The sequence below is a fragment of the Labeo rohita genome, chromosome 7, assembly GCF_022985175.1.
Source record: "Labeo rohita strain BAU-BD-2019 chromosome 7, IGBB_LRoh.1.0, whole genome shotgun sequence".
NCBI classification, from domain to species: domain Eukaryota; kingdom Metazoa; phylum Chordata; class Actinopteri; order Cypriniformes; family Cyprinidae; genus Labeo; species Labeo rohita.
The window spans coordinates 53,522,534-53,535,573 of NC_066875.1; the positions used below are offsets into that span (position 1 = coordinate 53,522,534).

Consider the following 13,040-nt stretch of genomic DNA (forward strand, 5'->3'; position numbering starts at 1 on the left):
TTTATTTGGAAGCCAAGGTCCTAGAGTCTGGAGGAAGTGTAAGGATCCATCCACTGGCCCAAACGTGGAGTCCAGTTGTCTGGTTGAAGGTTTAATGCATGTTTAGTCTTTTCTGCTCCATTTAGTCCTGAGCCTGCAGTTTGCTCTATCCTGGCCATAATTTGCGGTAACAAAAGCCTTGCAATCTACTTGTAATAATGATTTCAGAAGAGATCAGAATAAATCAAATATAATGTTTTATTTGTCAGGTAAAAATGTATCATGCCAATTATATAGTTTAACAATGAGAATCAAATTCAGAATTAAATTCAGTTCCAATTCATAACATCAATTACTCAAAGACAAATCTAAGAGTGGGAGATGCATACCTGACCGCAGAGAAATACACAACAGCATGTGAGAGGTTTGGAGGCAAAGCTCCAGAGACTCTCACACACAGTGTGGGGTTCTTCTGAATACAGAATCCCCAAGTAGTGTTTTGTCACTTTGCTTATATACCTAGACCAAAACAAACAAATCTTCCAATCAGTGTTTTTTTTGGTTAGTCGGGAGATCTCGTGACCCAGGGTTACACCTGGCTGGAGATTCTCACCCGACCCTAAGGGGAAAACACACTCCTCAGCAGCAAAACACAGTTCTACAAAAGTTTTCAATCTTCCACATAATATAAGTGTAAAATACCTCAACATATTCACAAGATGTAACACATGTAGTATATTGACATTCTTATTGACTTTCAGTGGAATCTTTTGGGGGGAAAGGAGTGAGATGCAGGGAGGGGAGAGGAGAGGGAGGAAGGGGGTCGTAAATGAGCAAGGGGGTGGTGTTGTTTGCCCTCTTTGAAGATCTCTTCTCCAGATTAGTTTTATTGTTTTGTTACATGGCATCTGCTTTTGTCAGAGTTCCTGGACTTTAAATTCATGAGGAAATAATTTCACATCTTACAGAAGGGTGGAGAAGCTCATAGCCCAAGTGGCTTGAAGTCCAGTGTTAAGTTTCCACAGTCTGTGATGATTTGGGGTGCAATGTCATCTGCTGGTGTTGGTCCACTGTGTTTTCTGAAAACCAAAGTCACTGCACCCGTTTACCAAGAAAAGATGCTGATTTCATCTTCCAGCAGGATTTGGCACCTGCCCACACTGTCAAAAGCACCAAAAGTTGGTTAAATGACCATGGTGTTGGTGTGCTTGACTGGCCAGCAAACTCACAAGACCTGAATCTATGGGGTATTGTCAAGAGGAAAATAAAAAACAAGAGACCAAAAAAATGCAGATGAGCTGAAGGCCACTGTCAAAGAAACTTGGGCTTCCATACCACCTCAGCAGTGCCACAGACTGATCACCTCCATGCCACGCCGAATTGAGGCAGTAATTAAAGCAAAAGGAGCCCCTACCAAGTATTGAGTACAAATACAGTAAATAAACATACTTTCCAGAAGGCCAACAATTCACTAAAAGTGTTTTTTTTATTGATCTCATGAAGTATTCTAATTTGTTGAGATAGTGAATTGGTGGGTTTTTGTTAAATGTGAGCCAAAATCATCACAATTTTAGAGGGAAAAAAACACCTTCCAGAGAGCAAAAAAAAAAATATTTATATGAACGAAAAAAGAGGTAATTCTAATAACTTAAGAGTAAAACTATAACATTTTTATAACAATATAACATACTAGCATTAAAAGAGAAGTCCACTTCATTTACAAATAATTTACTCACCCTCTTGTCATCCAAGATGTTCATGTCTTTCTGTCTTCAGTCGTAAAGAAATTATGGTTTTTGAGGAAAGCATTTCAAGATTTGTCTTCATATAATGGACTTCAATTGTGCCCCCGATATTGAACTTCCAAAATATAGTTTAAATGCAGCTTCAAAGGACTCTAAACGATCCCAGCCAAGGAAAAAGGGTCTTATCTAGCGAAACAATCGTTTTTTTCGGAAAACAAAAATGTGTGTACTTTTTAAGCACAAAAGCTTGTGTAGCACAGGCTCTGGGATGCACGTTCAAGACATACTATTGAATTATGTCGAAAGGTCACACCGAACATAAGCAGAACTACAGACCCAGTGTTTACAAAGTGAACGTGCAAAGACTAAGAAAGTGCAAGTAAGTCAAAAGCTGTTTACTAACAAAAAGGTACAACGATGTTGGACGATTCTGAAGTTGTAGAAGAAAATAAGGCGGAGTTTTTTGCCATACTCTACCTTTTTGAGCCGGAGTACACAGACGATGAATTTAGACGTGATTCGTAGTAACGTTAGTGATAGGAAGTTCGGATCATTTTACCGACTCAGACCTTTGAGTCTCATTCAGCAAAATGGACGAATCTTTTTTCGAGTCATTTCATTCATTTTAGCAAAATCAGCATCACGTGACAGCCCCATAAGGTGAACGAACGACTCGGAAAAACCCAAAGACTCGAAACAGGTGAACTAATTCCAGTGCAGAACCTAATAGGATGTTGCGCATGTGCGACTGAACAAATCAGTCCCCGAGACGACTCGTTCTTCCCAAGTCACATTAAAGATTTGTTCAAAATGAACAAATCGTTCAAGACAGACCCATGGACGCGCTTTTGTGCTTAAGAAGTATACAAATTTTTATTTTTCGAAAAAAATGAGAACACAGATAACATTAAATGAATATATATATATATATATATATATTTTTACCAGGTTAAATGTTGATTATCATTACCTCAAACCCCTTTATCTAAACCTCAGTTGGTCGCGCACATCTGCTACTTTTTTTTTTTTTTTTTTTTTTAATTTCAACCTGTTGGTTACATTTTCATATTTCTTACTGAGTTGCCAAATGCAGGATAAAAACTGAAAGAAAGTTTATTCATGACCGGGAGCCCACTGGCCACAATAACTAAGAGAGACTTAGAGAACTAAGAGAAAAGATATATGTAGATTTATACCTTGTAGCTGAGAAAATTCTTCTTCTGAGGCCATTAAATAAAACATTTACATCACATCTTTAATGTTGTTTTATTATTCTTAATTTTATTATATATATATATATATATATATATATATATATATAAACTGGATCATTATCTACTACGCTTCCTCAGTGAATGTAAAAAAGCAATATTTGAAGAAACAACTCTCTGCAATCTCCACAGCACCTTTGAGTTTGACATTGACTCTAAAGAGTTGTTGGTGGTGAGGGCCTTGGCAGCCGAAGATGTTCTTTCCCTGAAAAATTGGGAATTTGTGTTGGACGAATTGTATGATACTCTAAAGTCACTCTATATTGTCCAGTTCGAGGTTGAAAGAGACAAATCTGCAATTCTGAAAGAAAACTCTGCCCTGCTGACTTAAAAATCTATTTTGAAGAACCAACATCTTTATCTGTGATGGCTGGAGAAAGTAAAGAAGTGGAGAAGGTTTTAAAAGTTGTAAGCAGCTTGCAGGACAAACAGCAGATTCAACAAGAGTGTCGTGTGTCTAAACAATTTGACCTCATCAAAGAGCAGTTTGAGGCATACATAGAGTCTAATTTACCTGCCCTTAAGATCACACAGGCACATGCAGGTGTTCTCCTTCTGCAGGGTCCTGAGAAAGAGGTCCATGCAGGTGAAAAAGAGCTTTTAAAATTAGCACAAGAATCAAAGAGAAGAGGATCCCATCACATCGCACTCTTATAATACCACCTACTACAAATATGCAGATGACACAGCCATAGTAGGTCTACTAAAAGATAACAGCTCCATCACAGCATACCACCAGTCCATCACAGATTTCACACTGTGGTGCTCTGATAACTATCTTCAACTTAACACTGACAAGACAAAAGAACTGGTCATCCATGCATCAAAATCACCTCCTGGATTCACCCATATCACCATCCATGGTCAACCAGTTGAACAGGTCAGCACTTTCAAATACCTTGGACTCACCATTGATAATAAGCTCAACTTCAATGAACATGTCACCATCACACAGAAACGTGCACAACAGAGACTGTGCTGCGATACGCAAATTAAGATCTCTGCATGTCGCCCCACATCTCCTTTTGCTACTTTACAAAAGCATTATCCAACCTCTTCTACTTTACTGCTCCCCATGTTTCTTCACCATACTAAGTGTCACCAGTAAGAACAAACTCATTAAATTCTCACACTTAGCATCTAAGATAATACAGCTTCCCACCCCCAGCCTCACTGATGCAAATGACACAGCTACCACACGGTTTTGCCCCCACCATAGCAAAAAATGCCCTGATCATCCCCTGAACCGGTTCTTCACTCTACTTCCGTCTGGCCGCAGATACAGAGCCTTGGACTGGAAAAAAGCCCACTTTAAGAAAAGTTTTGTACCATCCGCCATCACTGCTCTAAACAAACTCTTGTGACAATTATCCCTCCTCTGTGTAATGTTTGTCTGCACTGTTCACCTTTTGCCTGCACTGTGTTGAGGAGGGGGTGAAACTAGAGGGGGGAAGGGTGGTGTGTGTTCATATGTTATATGTGATATGCTATATGTCATATGTTATGTTGCTGCTATATCTTGTATTTTCTGGAAATATGACGACTGTGTGAAAAAGAATATCCTTATGGGACAATAAAGACTATCTATCTATCTATCTATCTATAACCTTTTTGGAATCAAGTGGTTGTATACAGCACTTCCAAAACCGACTTCAGCAGAGCCTCCGCAGCCCAGTTATGCTTGAGACTTCAGACTTCAAACATGACCTCAACCTTGATTGGATCATCCCTGTTGAATAAAGCAGGACAGCAGCTTCAAAATAACTTCAACAATGCCAAAGGACATCACACTCTTAAGCCTGGAGAAGTGCTGGTGGTGGATGCGACACCAGCATTGGGATGCTCCAAGGTTTTCTTCATAGAATGTGCACCAAAAGGAAATAAGCACATCAGTGAAAAGGTATGACATTAAAAAAGAGCTGAGAATGTGCTTTGATAAGATTTAATGGATGGGATTTACAGAAAATTGGTTTGGTAGTTCTGCTATTGAACTGATAAAGTTAATTTGATGTTGTGATCTTGTCTTAGGCACTTAGCTCTGGACTTTGCCGAGTTTTTCAGCTATGTGAGCAGAACTCTTTTGGTTCAGTTGCATTGCCAGTAATTGGACCCAGCATAGTGCTGTCAATACCGGTCAAAGATGCCGTTAATATTCTTACTCATGAGATCTGCAAATTTTTATCTGGACCCACTGGTCATCTGCACACCATTTGTATCTCAATAATGCCTAATTACCCAAATTCTGAAGAGGTAAGATGTATCTATACAAAATTTCTGCATCAATGTTTATTGCAGTGATGTTTATTCCTAACCCTAATTTGGAAATACTTTGCAGATGTTCCGGACTGTCTGTGGGAATCTGAGTGCAGAAATGGTAGACAACACAGGACAAGGTAAGAGATTCAAGAATTATATATTATATTCATTGAGCTTTGTTATTTTGATCCAGTAATCTATTAAGAGTACTCATGTGCACAAGGGATTTGTTGTGGCATCTGAAAATCCCACACTTCACAGAATCAGCCAAGGTTTCTTACATGTATACTCATCTTTCACTGCCACCACAGCTCTGTTTCACTCACTGACCTCTGACCTTGATGAAATCATCATGGCAGTAGATGGGATTGAAGTCCATTTAGTGTTTGGAGACATCACTAATGAGACTACTGATGCTATTGTGAACACCACTGACTTTAAGGACTTCCAGACAGCTGGTATTCACACAGATTTCTTAATATAATAACCAAAACATTCTTGATGTATCATTTAGACCATTAGAGAGTATTTTCTTAACCTATCCATCACAGGAGTGTGTAAGGACATCCTTACTAAGGCAGGACTTCAAATCCAGGCTCAACTAACAGGGGGTAAGAACAATAAACTACAGCCTCCTTTTATAAAATTAACTCAAATAAAACAGAATAACATACCTTCATTAGAAACGGTATGATTTTAGAAAGGCTGAAGAACCTACATACACTTAACCAAATCAAATAAACCAAATAAAAAATAATAAATAAAAAGATACAGAAAACCAAATGGCACTTTAAAAATAGATACATTATTTAATTAATGAAATATATATTTGAAATATAAGATATGTAATCTTACACTACCCCTAAATATTTTTCCAGCTCAGGTAGCGAGGGGGAAGATCTTCACAACCCTGCCAGGAGGTTTCCCTTGTAAGACCATCATGCATGTTTGTGGACTGAGGGACCCTGCTGTTATCAAGACCTTGGCAAAAGAAATAGTGGTTCAATGTGAATGGGGCCGCTACAGGTCTGTGGCTATTCCTGCGATCTGCGCTGGTCAGTACCTTTATTATTACTTACATATTTTGACCTTTTGACTATTTTAAATATTAAGATTTTGTTAAGTCAACATAAATTTAATCTAACAAACATTTTAATGTAGTTGAAAAAGGAATAGAATCTTACCTAACCCTGATATTCATTGCAATGATCAGGACCTTCTTGAAAATAATGACAGTTTCATAATAATATGCACGATTTCATAATAATTTGACAATCCAAGACATCCTATCTGGATGGATTTCTTAGAAGTAGGGTTTTCGCAGTAACCGCAATATTGAAATACCAATACTGACAACTGCAGAGAATGACAAGCAACCACAATAACCGCAAAGTTGTGTTTTTTTTTTTTCATAATTTTAAACTAAATGCATGTATTAAATGTTAAGTAAGTTGAGATTTGTACAGAAGATCCATAGATTTGAGTTGAACAGAGAGAGAGAGAGAGAGAAAGATCAGTTGAGTGTATGCAATTACCTGTGTCTGTCCTTCTTCAGGTCAAGTCATATATTAGTGAAAAATAAGTTTTCCACAGTTGTTCTAAGATGACAGCGATATATTTGTCAAAGTATGTTTTCAACATTTAAGGGGATTTCCCATGATGGTGTCAGCGCTGGTAAATGCATTGAATCAACGCCATTGATCTCTATGAAGTGAAACATCAGTTTCAGTGTTACTGAGGTGATGCATAGAATGTCAATTAAGCTTTGTAAAGTGGCCCTCAAAGCTAAATTCATTTAAACAACTTGTCATTCATAAATGAATTAGCATTTTTAAACTTAATAGTTGACTCACTCACAAAGACAGTTGTTTGCTGCCACCTGCTGACAGAACTGACTGACAGCCTGTCTAGAATACGCAGAGAGCTGATACTGGTGAAATATCAGCACTCTTAAGCGAAGTTCACACTACATGACTTTAAACATTGGCAGATCGCTGTGCTGATTAGACTACATGACTTGTTGTCAGTCTTTAAGTTGTTGTGGTGTTCACACTACATGAAACTACGTAAATGATCCGCAACTGCTGGTCACACACTACACAAGCTGACAACAACTCTGTCACCAAATGACTCTACATGGTCTCCAAACCACAGTTTGTCACGAAAACACATGCAAGAAGTGGAATTGGAATGACGCAAAGCAACACGCAAAACAGAAGTTGTTGTTTTTTTAAATGGACATTGGGAAGAAATTAGTTCTGCAAGCTGTTTGTGCGATGTTGTGTTCTGAAATATTTTGTTTTTTTGAAATGGACATTGGGAAGAAATTAGTGTTTTTCTTCTGGTGAAGCTGTTTGTGTAATTAGCTGTTCTGACATCTGATATTTTGGGTGATGGTCTGTTCTGAAATATTTTGCTCCATTTTGTGTGACCACACCTTTTAGTATCATGAATATTGCCATGTTGCTGCTTTATAATGCTGTTTTTCTTCAACTGAGATGATTAATGCATTTAGCAACACATGCCTTGCTCTCTCATTGAACTGAAAAAGTTGAAAATATTTAGTTCAATAAAATGTCATGACATCTGACACCAACTGAGGACTGTGAAAATGTTAAAGTAAAAAACTACAGGCTGATGAACCAGTTTCATCAAAGATATTTAGCATGCTAGATGATTTTGTGGGATTTCCTTGCAAGACCTGGATCAGGGCATCAATGGGCTCCTGGACAGCCTGTGTAGCGAGCCTCAATGCAAAGATGCATATCCTGCAGAGTTCCTTTCCAACCCTGATCAAACCCATCAAATGCTCCAGAACAGTGGTTCTTAATCCTGTTCTTAGTGACTTCCCACTCTGCACATTTCATACATTTCTCCTAGCGCTTTAGTCATTTTGTTCTTCACAGCAATGCCCTGTTAGAATCACATTTTCCACCATGATTCCAGTTCAAAGAACATATTCTTAAAAATAAAGTCAAAGGTTCTTTAAAGAACCATTTTTGGTTCTCTTTCAGTCAAAGGTTCTATAAAGAACCATCTCTTTCTTACCTTTTTATAATCTGAAGAACCTTATTTCGCCACAAAGAACCTTTTGTTAAAGGTTCTTTATGAACCCATTTAGACAAAAAAAAAGGTTCTTCTATGGCATTGTGAAGCACCTTTATTTTTAAAAGTGTATATGTTCCATTCAAAGGGTATTAAAGTATGTAAGATGTGACTACTATGCAAATCTCATGATTATGGTGAAATAACCCTTCACATTTCTGTAGTAAGATTTGTCTGTATGAAGACGCTGTAGGCAGTGTAGCATAAAATTTGTGTTCTTAAGTAAAGTAAACTTCAGCCGATTTCCTGTGTGCAGGGAGTAGACTGCAGTGAACACTGTGTAGGGTCCATGTCAACTGGAGCACAGTTCATTCATAGAGCTTTCTTTTAACGAGCTGGTGATTTGAATCATGTGCGTTAAACAAGAGAGACATGCAAAATATGCAGAGCTGGGGGTCGGGAGGACCAGGATTAAGAACTGCTGCTCCTGAAGATCTAAATTAGTTGGTTCAGTTGTGTTTGATCAAGATTGGAGCTGAACTTTGATCTCCAGGAACAGGATTGGGCACCCCAGTCCCATAAGTTTTCTATTGCATTGAGGTCTGGGGAATGTGAGGGCCACATCAAAGCCTTCATGATCCAGTCTCTGGTCACATGAGGTCCGACATTGCCATGCATCAGGAGGAACCCAGGCACAAGTCTAAGATCTGATAGTGATTCAGAGGATTTATTCCAAGGACAAATCAGTCAGGAAGCATAAGAAGAGAGCAATTGTCTGTGGTCACCACCTGCAAAACTTCAACTTTAACTTGTTGTTTTATTTATTTATTTTATTATTTTTAATTTTTTAAACTCAAAACCATTCTCTTTTGGGAATTTGTCATTTTCATTTGCACCAAAGCAGAATCACCTATATGCTTCCTGAGTAGACAGATTGATATATCTGAAGTATAATTCTTTTGATGTGCTATAATGATTAAGTGACCCCTCATTTTTTAGCAATGTATTTAGGTTTCATCTAATATACTTGTTTAGCAGTTTATCATAACATACCTGAATGGAATAGTAGGAATGTTTTGGCATCATAAATGGTTATGTCAAGTTAAATTTGTGGGCTTTGCAGGAAAAGGAGGTTTGGATCCCAGTGTGGTGGCCAGGTCCATTCTAGAGGGAGTAAAGCAAGGTATACAAAGAGCAAATCTTCAACATCTCAAAAATATTCGCATCATACTGCTTAAGATTAACGTTTTCCTGGAGTTCAAAAGAGTGGCACTCCAAATCTTTGGTGTTGGTACACTGTTGACAGGTGAGGATAAAACTGTGCAGAGACAATAACTTTTTAATTAAACGTGTCCATCTCATGCATTATAAAAATGTTTGTCTTCACAAGACGTCCATTGTCAATTTTGCACTTAAACATTTTCAGCTCCCGCACCACTAGTACCGACCAGTGCAACCCCCAGAGTGTGCAGTGCAATCACTAGCAGACACAGGGCTTCGACTACATTGAGTAGATCATATTCCTTACAGGACAAATTGACTTAAGTTCTTTAGTAACATCTTTGCCTGACACAGTGAGCAGAGCAGCATTTCTAATCATTGGTCACACCGATAACGATGTGTCTGATGCCTGCAGAGAACTTCAGCGAGTGTATGACAGTCAGTGCTTTGCACACACTTTCTTTCCTTATGACATTGAACGCCTCACTCATGATGAGATGGACCAGCTGCTCTCTAAAGTGAATTCACTGCACCTGCAGTTAGATATGAGCATCTCTGATAGATGCGTAGTGAAAGGGCTGAAAGATGGAGTGAATGAGGTCGTTAGACTGACACAAGATGCACTTCGCAAACAGGTGAGAAAGACAATGGTTTAGCATTCTAGACCTAATCGTCTGACCATATTATTGATATAATTTGCATTTACAGTATAAATTCCGGGTATCTCTTGTTCTTTGAAACCACACTAATGGGGAAGACTGCTGACTTGGCAATGGTTCAGAAGACAATCATTGACACTCTTCACATAGAGAGTAAGTCACAGAAGGTCATTACTGAAAGGGGTGGCTGTTTACAGAGTGCTGTATCAAAGCATATTAAATGCAAAGTTGACTGGAAGGAAATTGGGTAGACAAAGGTGCACAAGGAATAGAGATGACCGCAAGCTTGAGAAAACTGTCAAGTAAAGCCGATTCAAACACTTGGGAGAGCTTCACTAGGAGTAGGAAACTGGAGTTACCACATCAAGAGTCACCACACTCAGACGTCTTCAGGAAAAGGGCTACCAAGCCACTTCTGAAACAGAAAAACGGCAGAAGCATCTTACCTGGACTAAGGAGAAAAAGAACTGGACTGTTGCTCAGTGGTCCAAAGTCCTTTTTTCAGATAAAAGTAAATTTTGCATTTCATGTTGAAATCATGATCCCAGAGTCTGGAGGAAGACTGGAGAGGCACAGAATCCAAGCTGCTTGAAGTCCAGTGTGAAGTTTTTGAAGTCAGTGATGATAGTGATAGATGATAGCTCAATAGTGCCTCAGCAGTGCCACAGGCTGATCACTTCCATGTCACACTTCTCTGATGCTGTAATTTGTGCTAGGAGCAAGTCATTTGCTGTAATATGTGCTGCTGACCAAGTATTGAGTGCATAAATGAACATACTTTAAACTTTTCTTTTTTGCAAATCCGTTTTTTTTTATTGATCTTTGGAAATATTCTAATATTTTGAGATACTGAATTTAATGAATCTAGAATATATGAAAGTTTCGTTTTTTAAAACAAGTTACAAAAAAAAAATGAACTCTTTCATGATATTCCAATTTTTTTAAATGCACCTGTATGTACTTGGCTGTTTGTACTTCAATAGATTGAGCGCCTCCAGAACATTAATCTTCGGCGGTTATACGAGGTGTGTAAAAAAAGAGCTGGAGAACAAAAATGGCCCCATGGGAGCAGCAGAAAAGAAACTTTATCATGGTACATCAGAGGCGTCCTGCTCAGCCATCATGAAGACAAACTTTAATCACAGTCTTGCTGGGCAAAATGGTAATTACAATTTTAAAGGTTCATTCATTTAAAAAATAGTCCATCCAAAAATTTTGACAGATATATTACCAAGGCCAATAAGTGTCATTAGTGGGATTAGTAGTATTTTGACATTGCTGTGAATGTAGCTCCTGTGCTCACATAAGGTGCATCTGAAATTGCATACTGTCTGAGTACATTTGAATTTGAACTTACTTCAGAACAGTTAAAAATGTACGTTCTATATAGTATGAATATGGGTATTATCACTGCCATTTATAAATCCTCTCCCTTGGTCTCATGGAATGGTAAACTGTCCATCAACTGCGGACTGGGCGGAAGTTGTAGGTCATCCGGGTACTTTTCACCTACTGTTTTTCAAATACTACGAATTTGGACATACCACACTTTTGGCATTCTATTTTTTTTATATTAAATAGTAGGGAAGTATTTGACTTCGGATGCAGCAATACTTCTGTCATATTCACTGCATCGAGTAAAATTAGCAGGACCTGGTCTTTATTTGAGATTATATAAGAGATTAAATGCCATAATAGGATTATAGAACATACTGTAGAAGTTATCTAAAGTATAAATGTTTGTTTTCTTATTTTGAGATCAAGTTCAAATATTTTTTTTACATTTGGTTTTTGATTTATATCCAATTATTTCAGTAAATTCTATGGAAAATAATACTGTACAAACTACTCCTATTTAAACAACCTTGCGTTGTTCCAAACCTGTAGCTTTTCCAGTAAATGCTAGGTTCATAGTGATCTGTGAAGGTCCAAAAATGACAAAAAGTAATGTAATGTAAAGTTCATATGACTCAATTATAGTCTTCTGAAGTCATGGAAGAACTGTGGTAGGACCAACTCTAAAGTTAGCTTGTGGTTCACTGATACTCCCCAAAATGTCAGGTTTTGAACAGGAAGTCATTATTGACTTGTAATTTTTGAGTGAACATTACCTTTGTTTCATTGGAAGAACTTACTCTTTATATGTTAATAGCTAGTATATAGCCAACTTATCATCTTCTGATTGATTGTTTAGTCTGAAGACTAATCGACTGATATTGATGACTTTTTATACGTTTCTCAGCCACCTCCTTCGGTCATGGGGCGTACTTCGCTGTGAAAGCCAGCTACTCTGCCAATTCGACTTATGTGGTTCCTGCAGAAGACGGGACTCAGGTCATGTTTGTGGCTCGTGTGTTTACAGGTTACCACACTCAGGGTCAGGCAGACATGAGGACACCCCCTGTTCGTGTGGCACCTGACGACCTCTATGACAGTGTGGTGGATAATACACTGAATCCCTCCATGTTTGTGGTTTTCCACGACTGCCAGGCTTATCCAGACTACCTCATCACATTCAAATGAACTTTAGCAAAGACCAAGACTGGCCTGAGATCTAGATGATTTTTAAACAGTTATTAGTTAAATAGCTGATTTTACATTTAAATGTAATCATTTAGAGATGTGCCTGAAGTCGAATACTATCTTCAGAAGGAAATCATGTGTTCTACGAAGCCACTAAAAAGATGGTGATGGAAAAATTTTGAGATGGGAGGAAAAATATATATTTAAATGATTTTATGTTCTCTTACAATTACATAGTTGGGTGATTATTTTGTATAGATTTTATGAGCATCAAGGAGCCATGCATTGAAATCACTGTGAAATGTGTGCTCGCATTTTACTTTCACTTTCAAATTCACAGT

The 13,040-nt window shown here is 38.0% G+C and overlaps 1 protein-coding gene across 1 annotated transcript; it reads left to right on the forward strand.

The window, feature by feature from the left end:
• Positions 1-4,697: 4,697 nt before the first annotated feature.
• On the forward strand, positions 4,698-12,699 carry LOC127167589 (protein mono-ADP-ribosyltransferase PARP14-like). Its single transcript, XM_051113716.1, has 8 exons — positions 4,698-4,895; positions 5,024-5,245; positions 5,331-5,388; positions 5,563-5,709; positions 5,803-5,862; positions 6,130-6,306; positions 9,420-9,602; positions 12,419-12,699. The coding sequence occupies exons 1-8, from the start codon at positions 4,698-4,700 to the stop codon at positions 12,697-12,699; spliced, it is 1,326 nt and encodes a 441-aa protein (XP_050969673.1).
• Positions 12,700-13,040: the final 341 nt, after the last annotated feature.

Bases quoted from the DNA above. Each gene is read 5' to 3' on its own strand.
- LOC127167589 (XM_051113716.1), top strand. From the start codon at position 4,698: ATGACCTCAACCTTGATTGGATCATCCCTGTTGAATAAAGCAGGACAG. The intron at 5,246-5,330 runs GTAAGATGTATC...AATACTTTGCAG, and splicing joins ATTACCCAAATTCTGAAGAG to ATGTTCCGGACTGTCTGTGG. The intron at 5,389-5,562 runs GTAAGAGATTCA...CTGCCACCACAG, and splicing joins GGTAGACAACACAGGACAAG to CTCTGTTTCACTCACTGACC.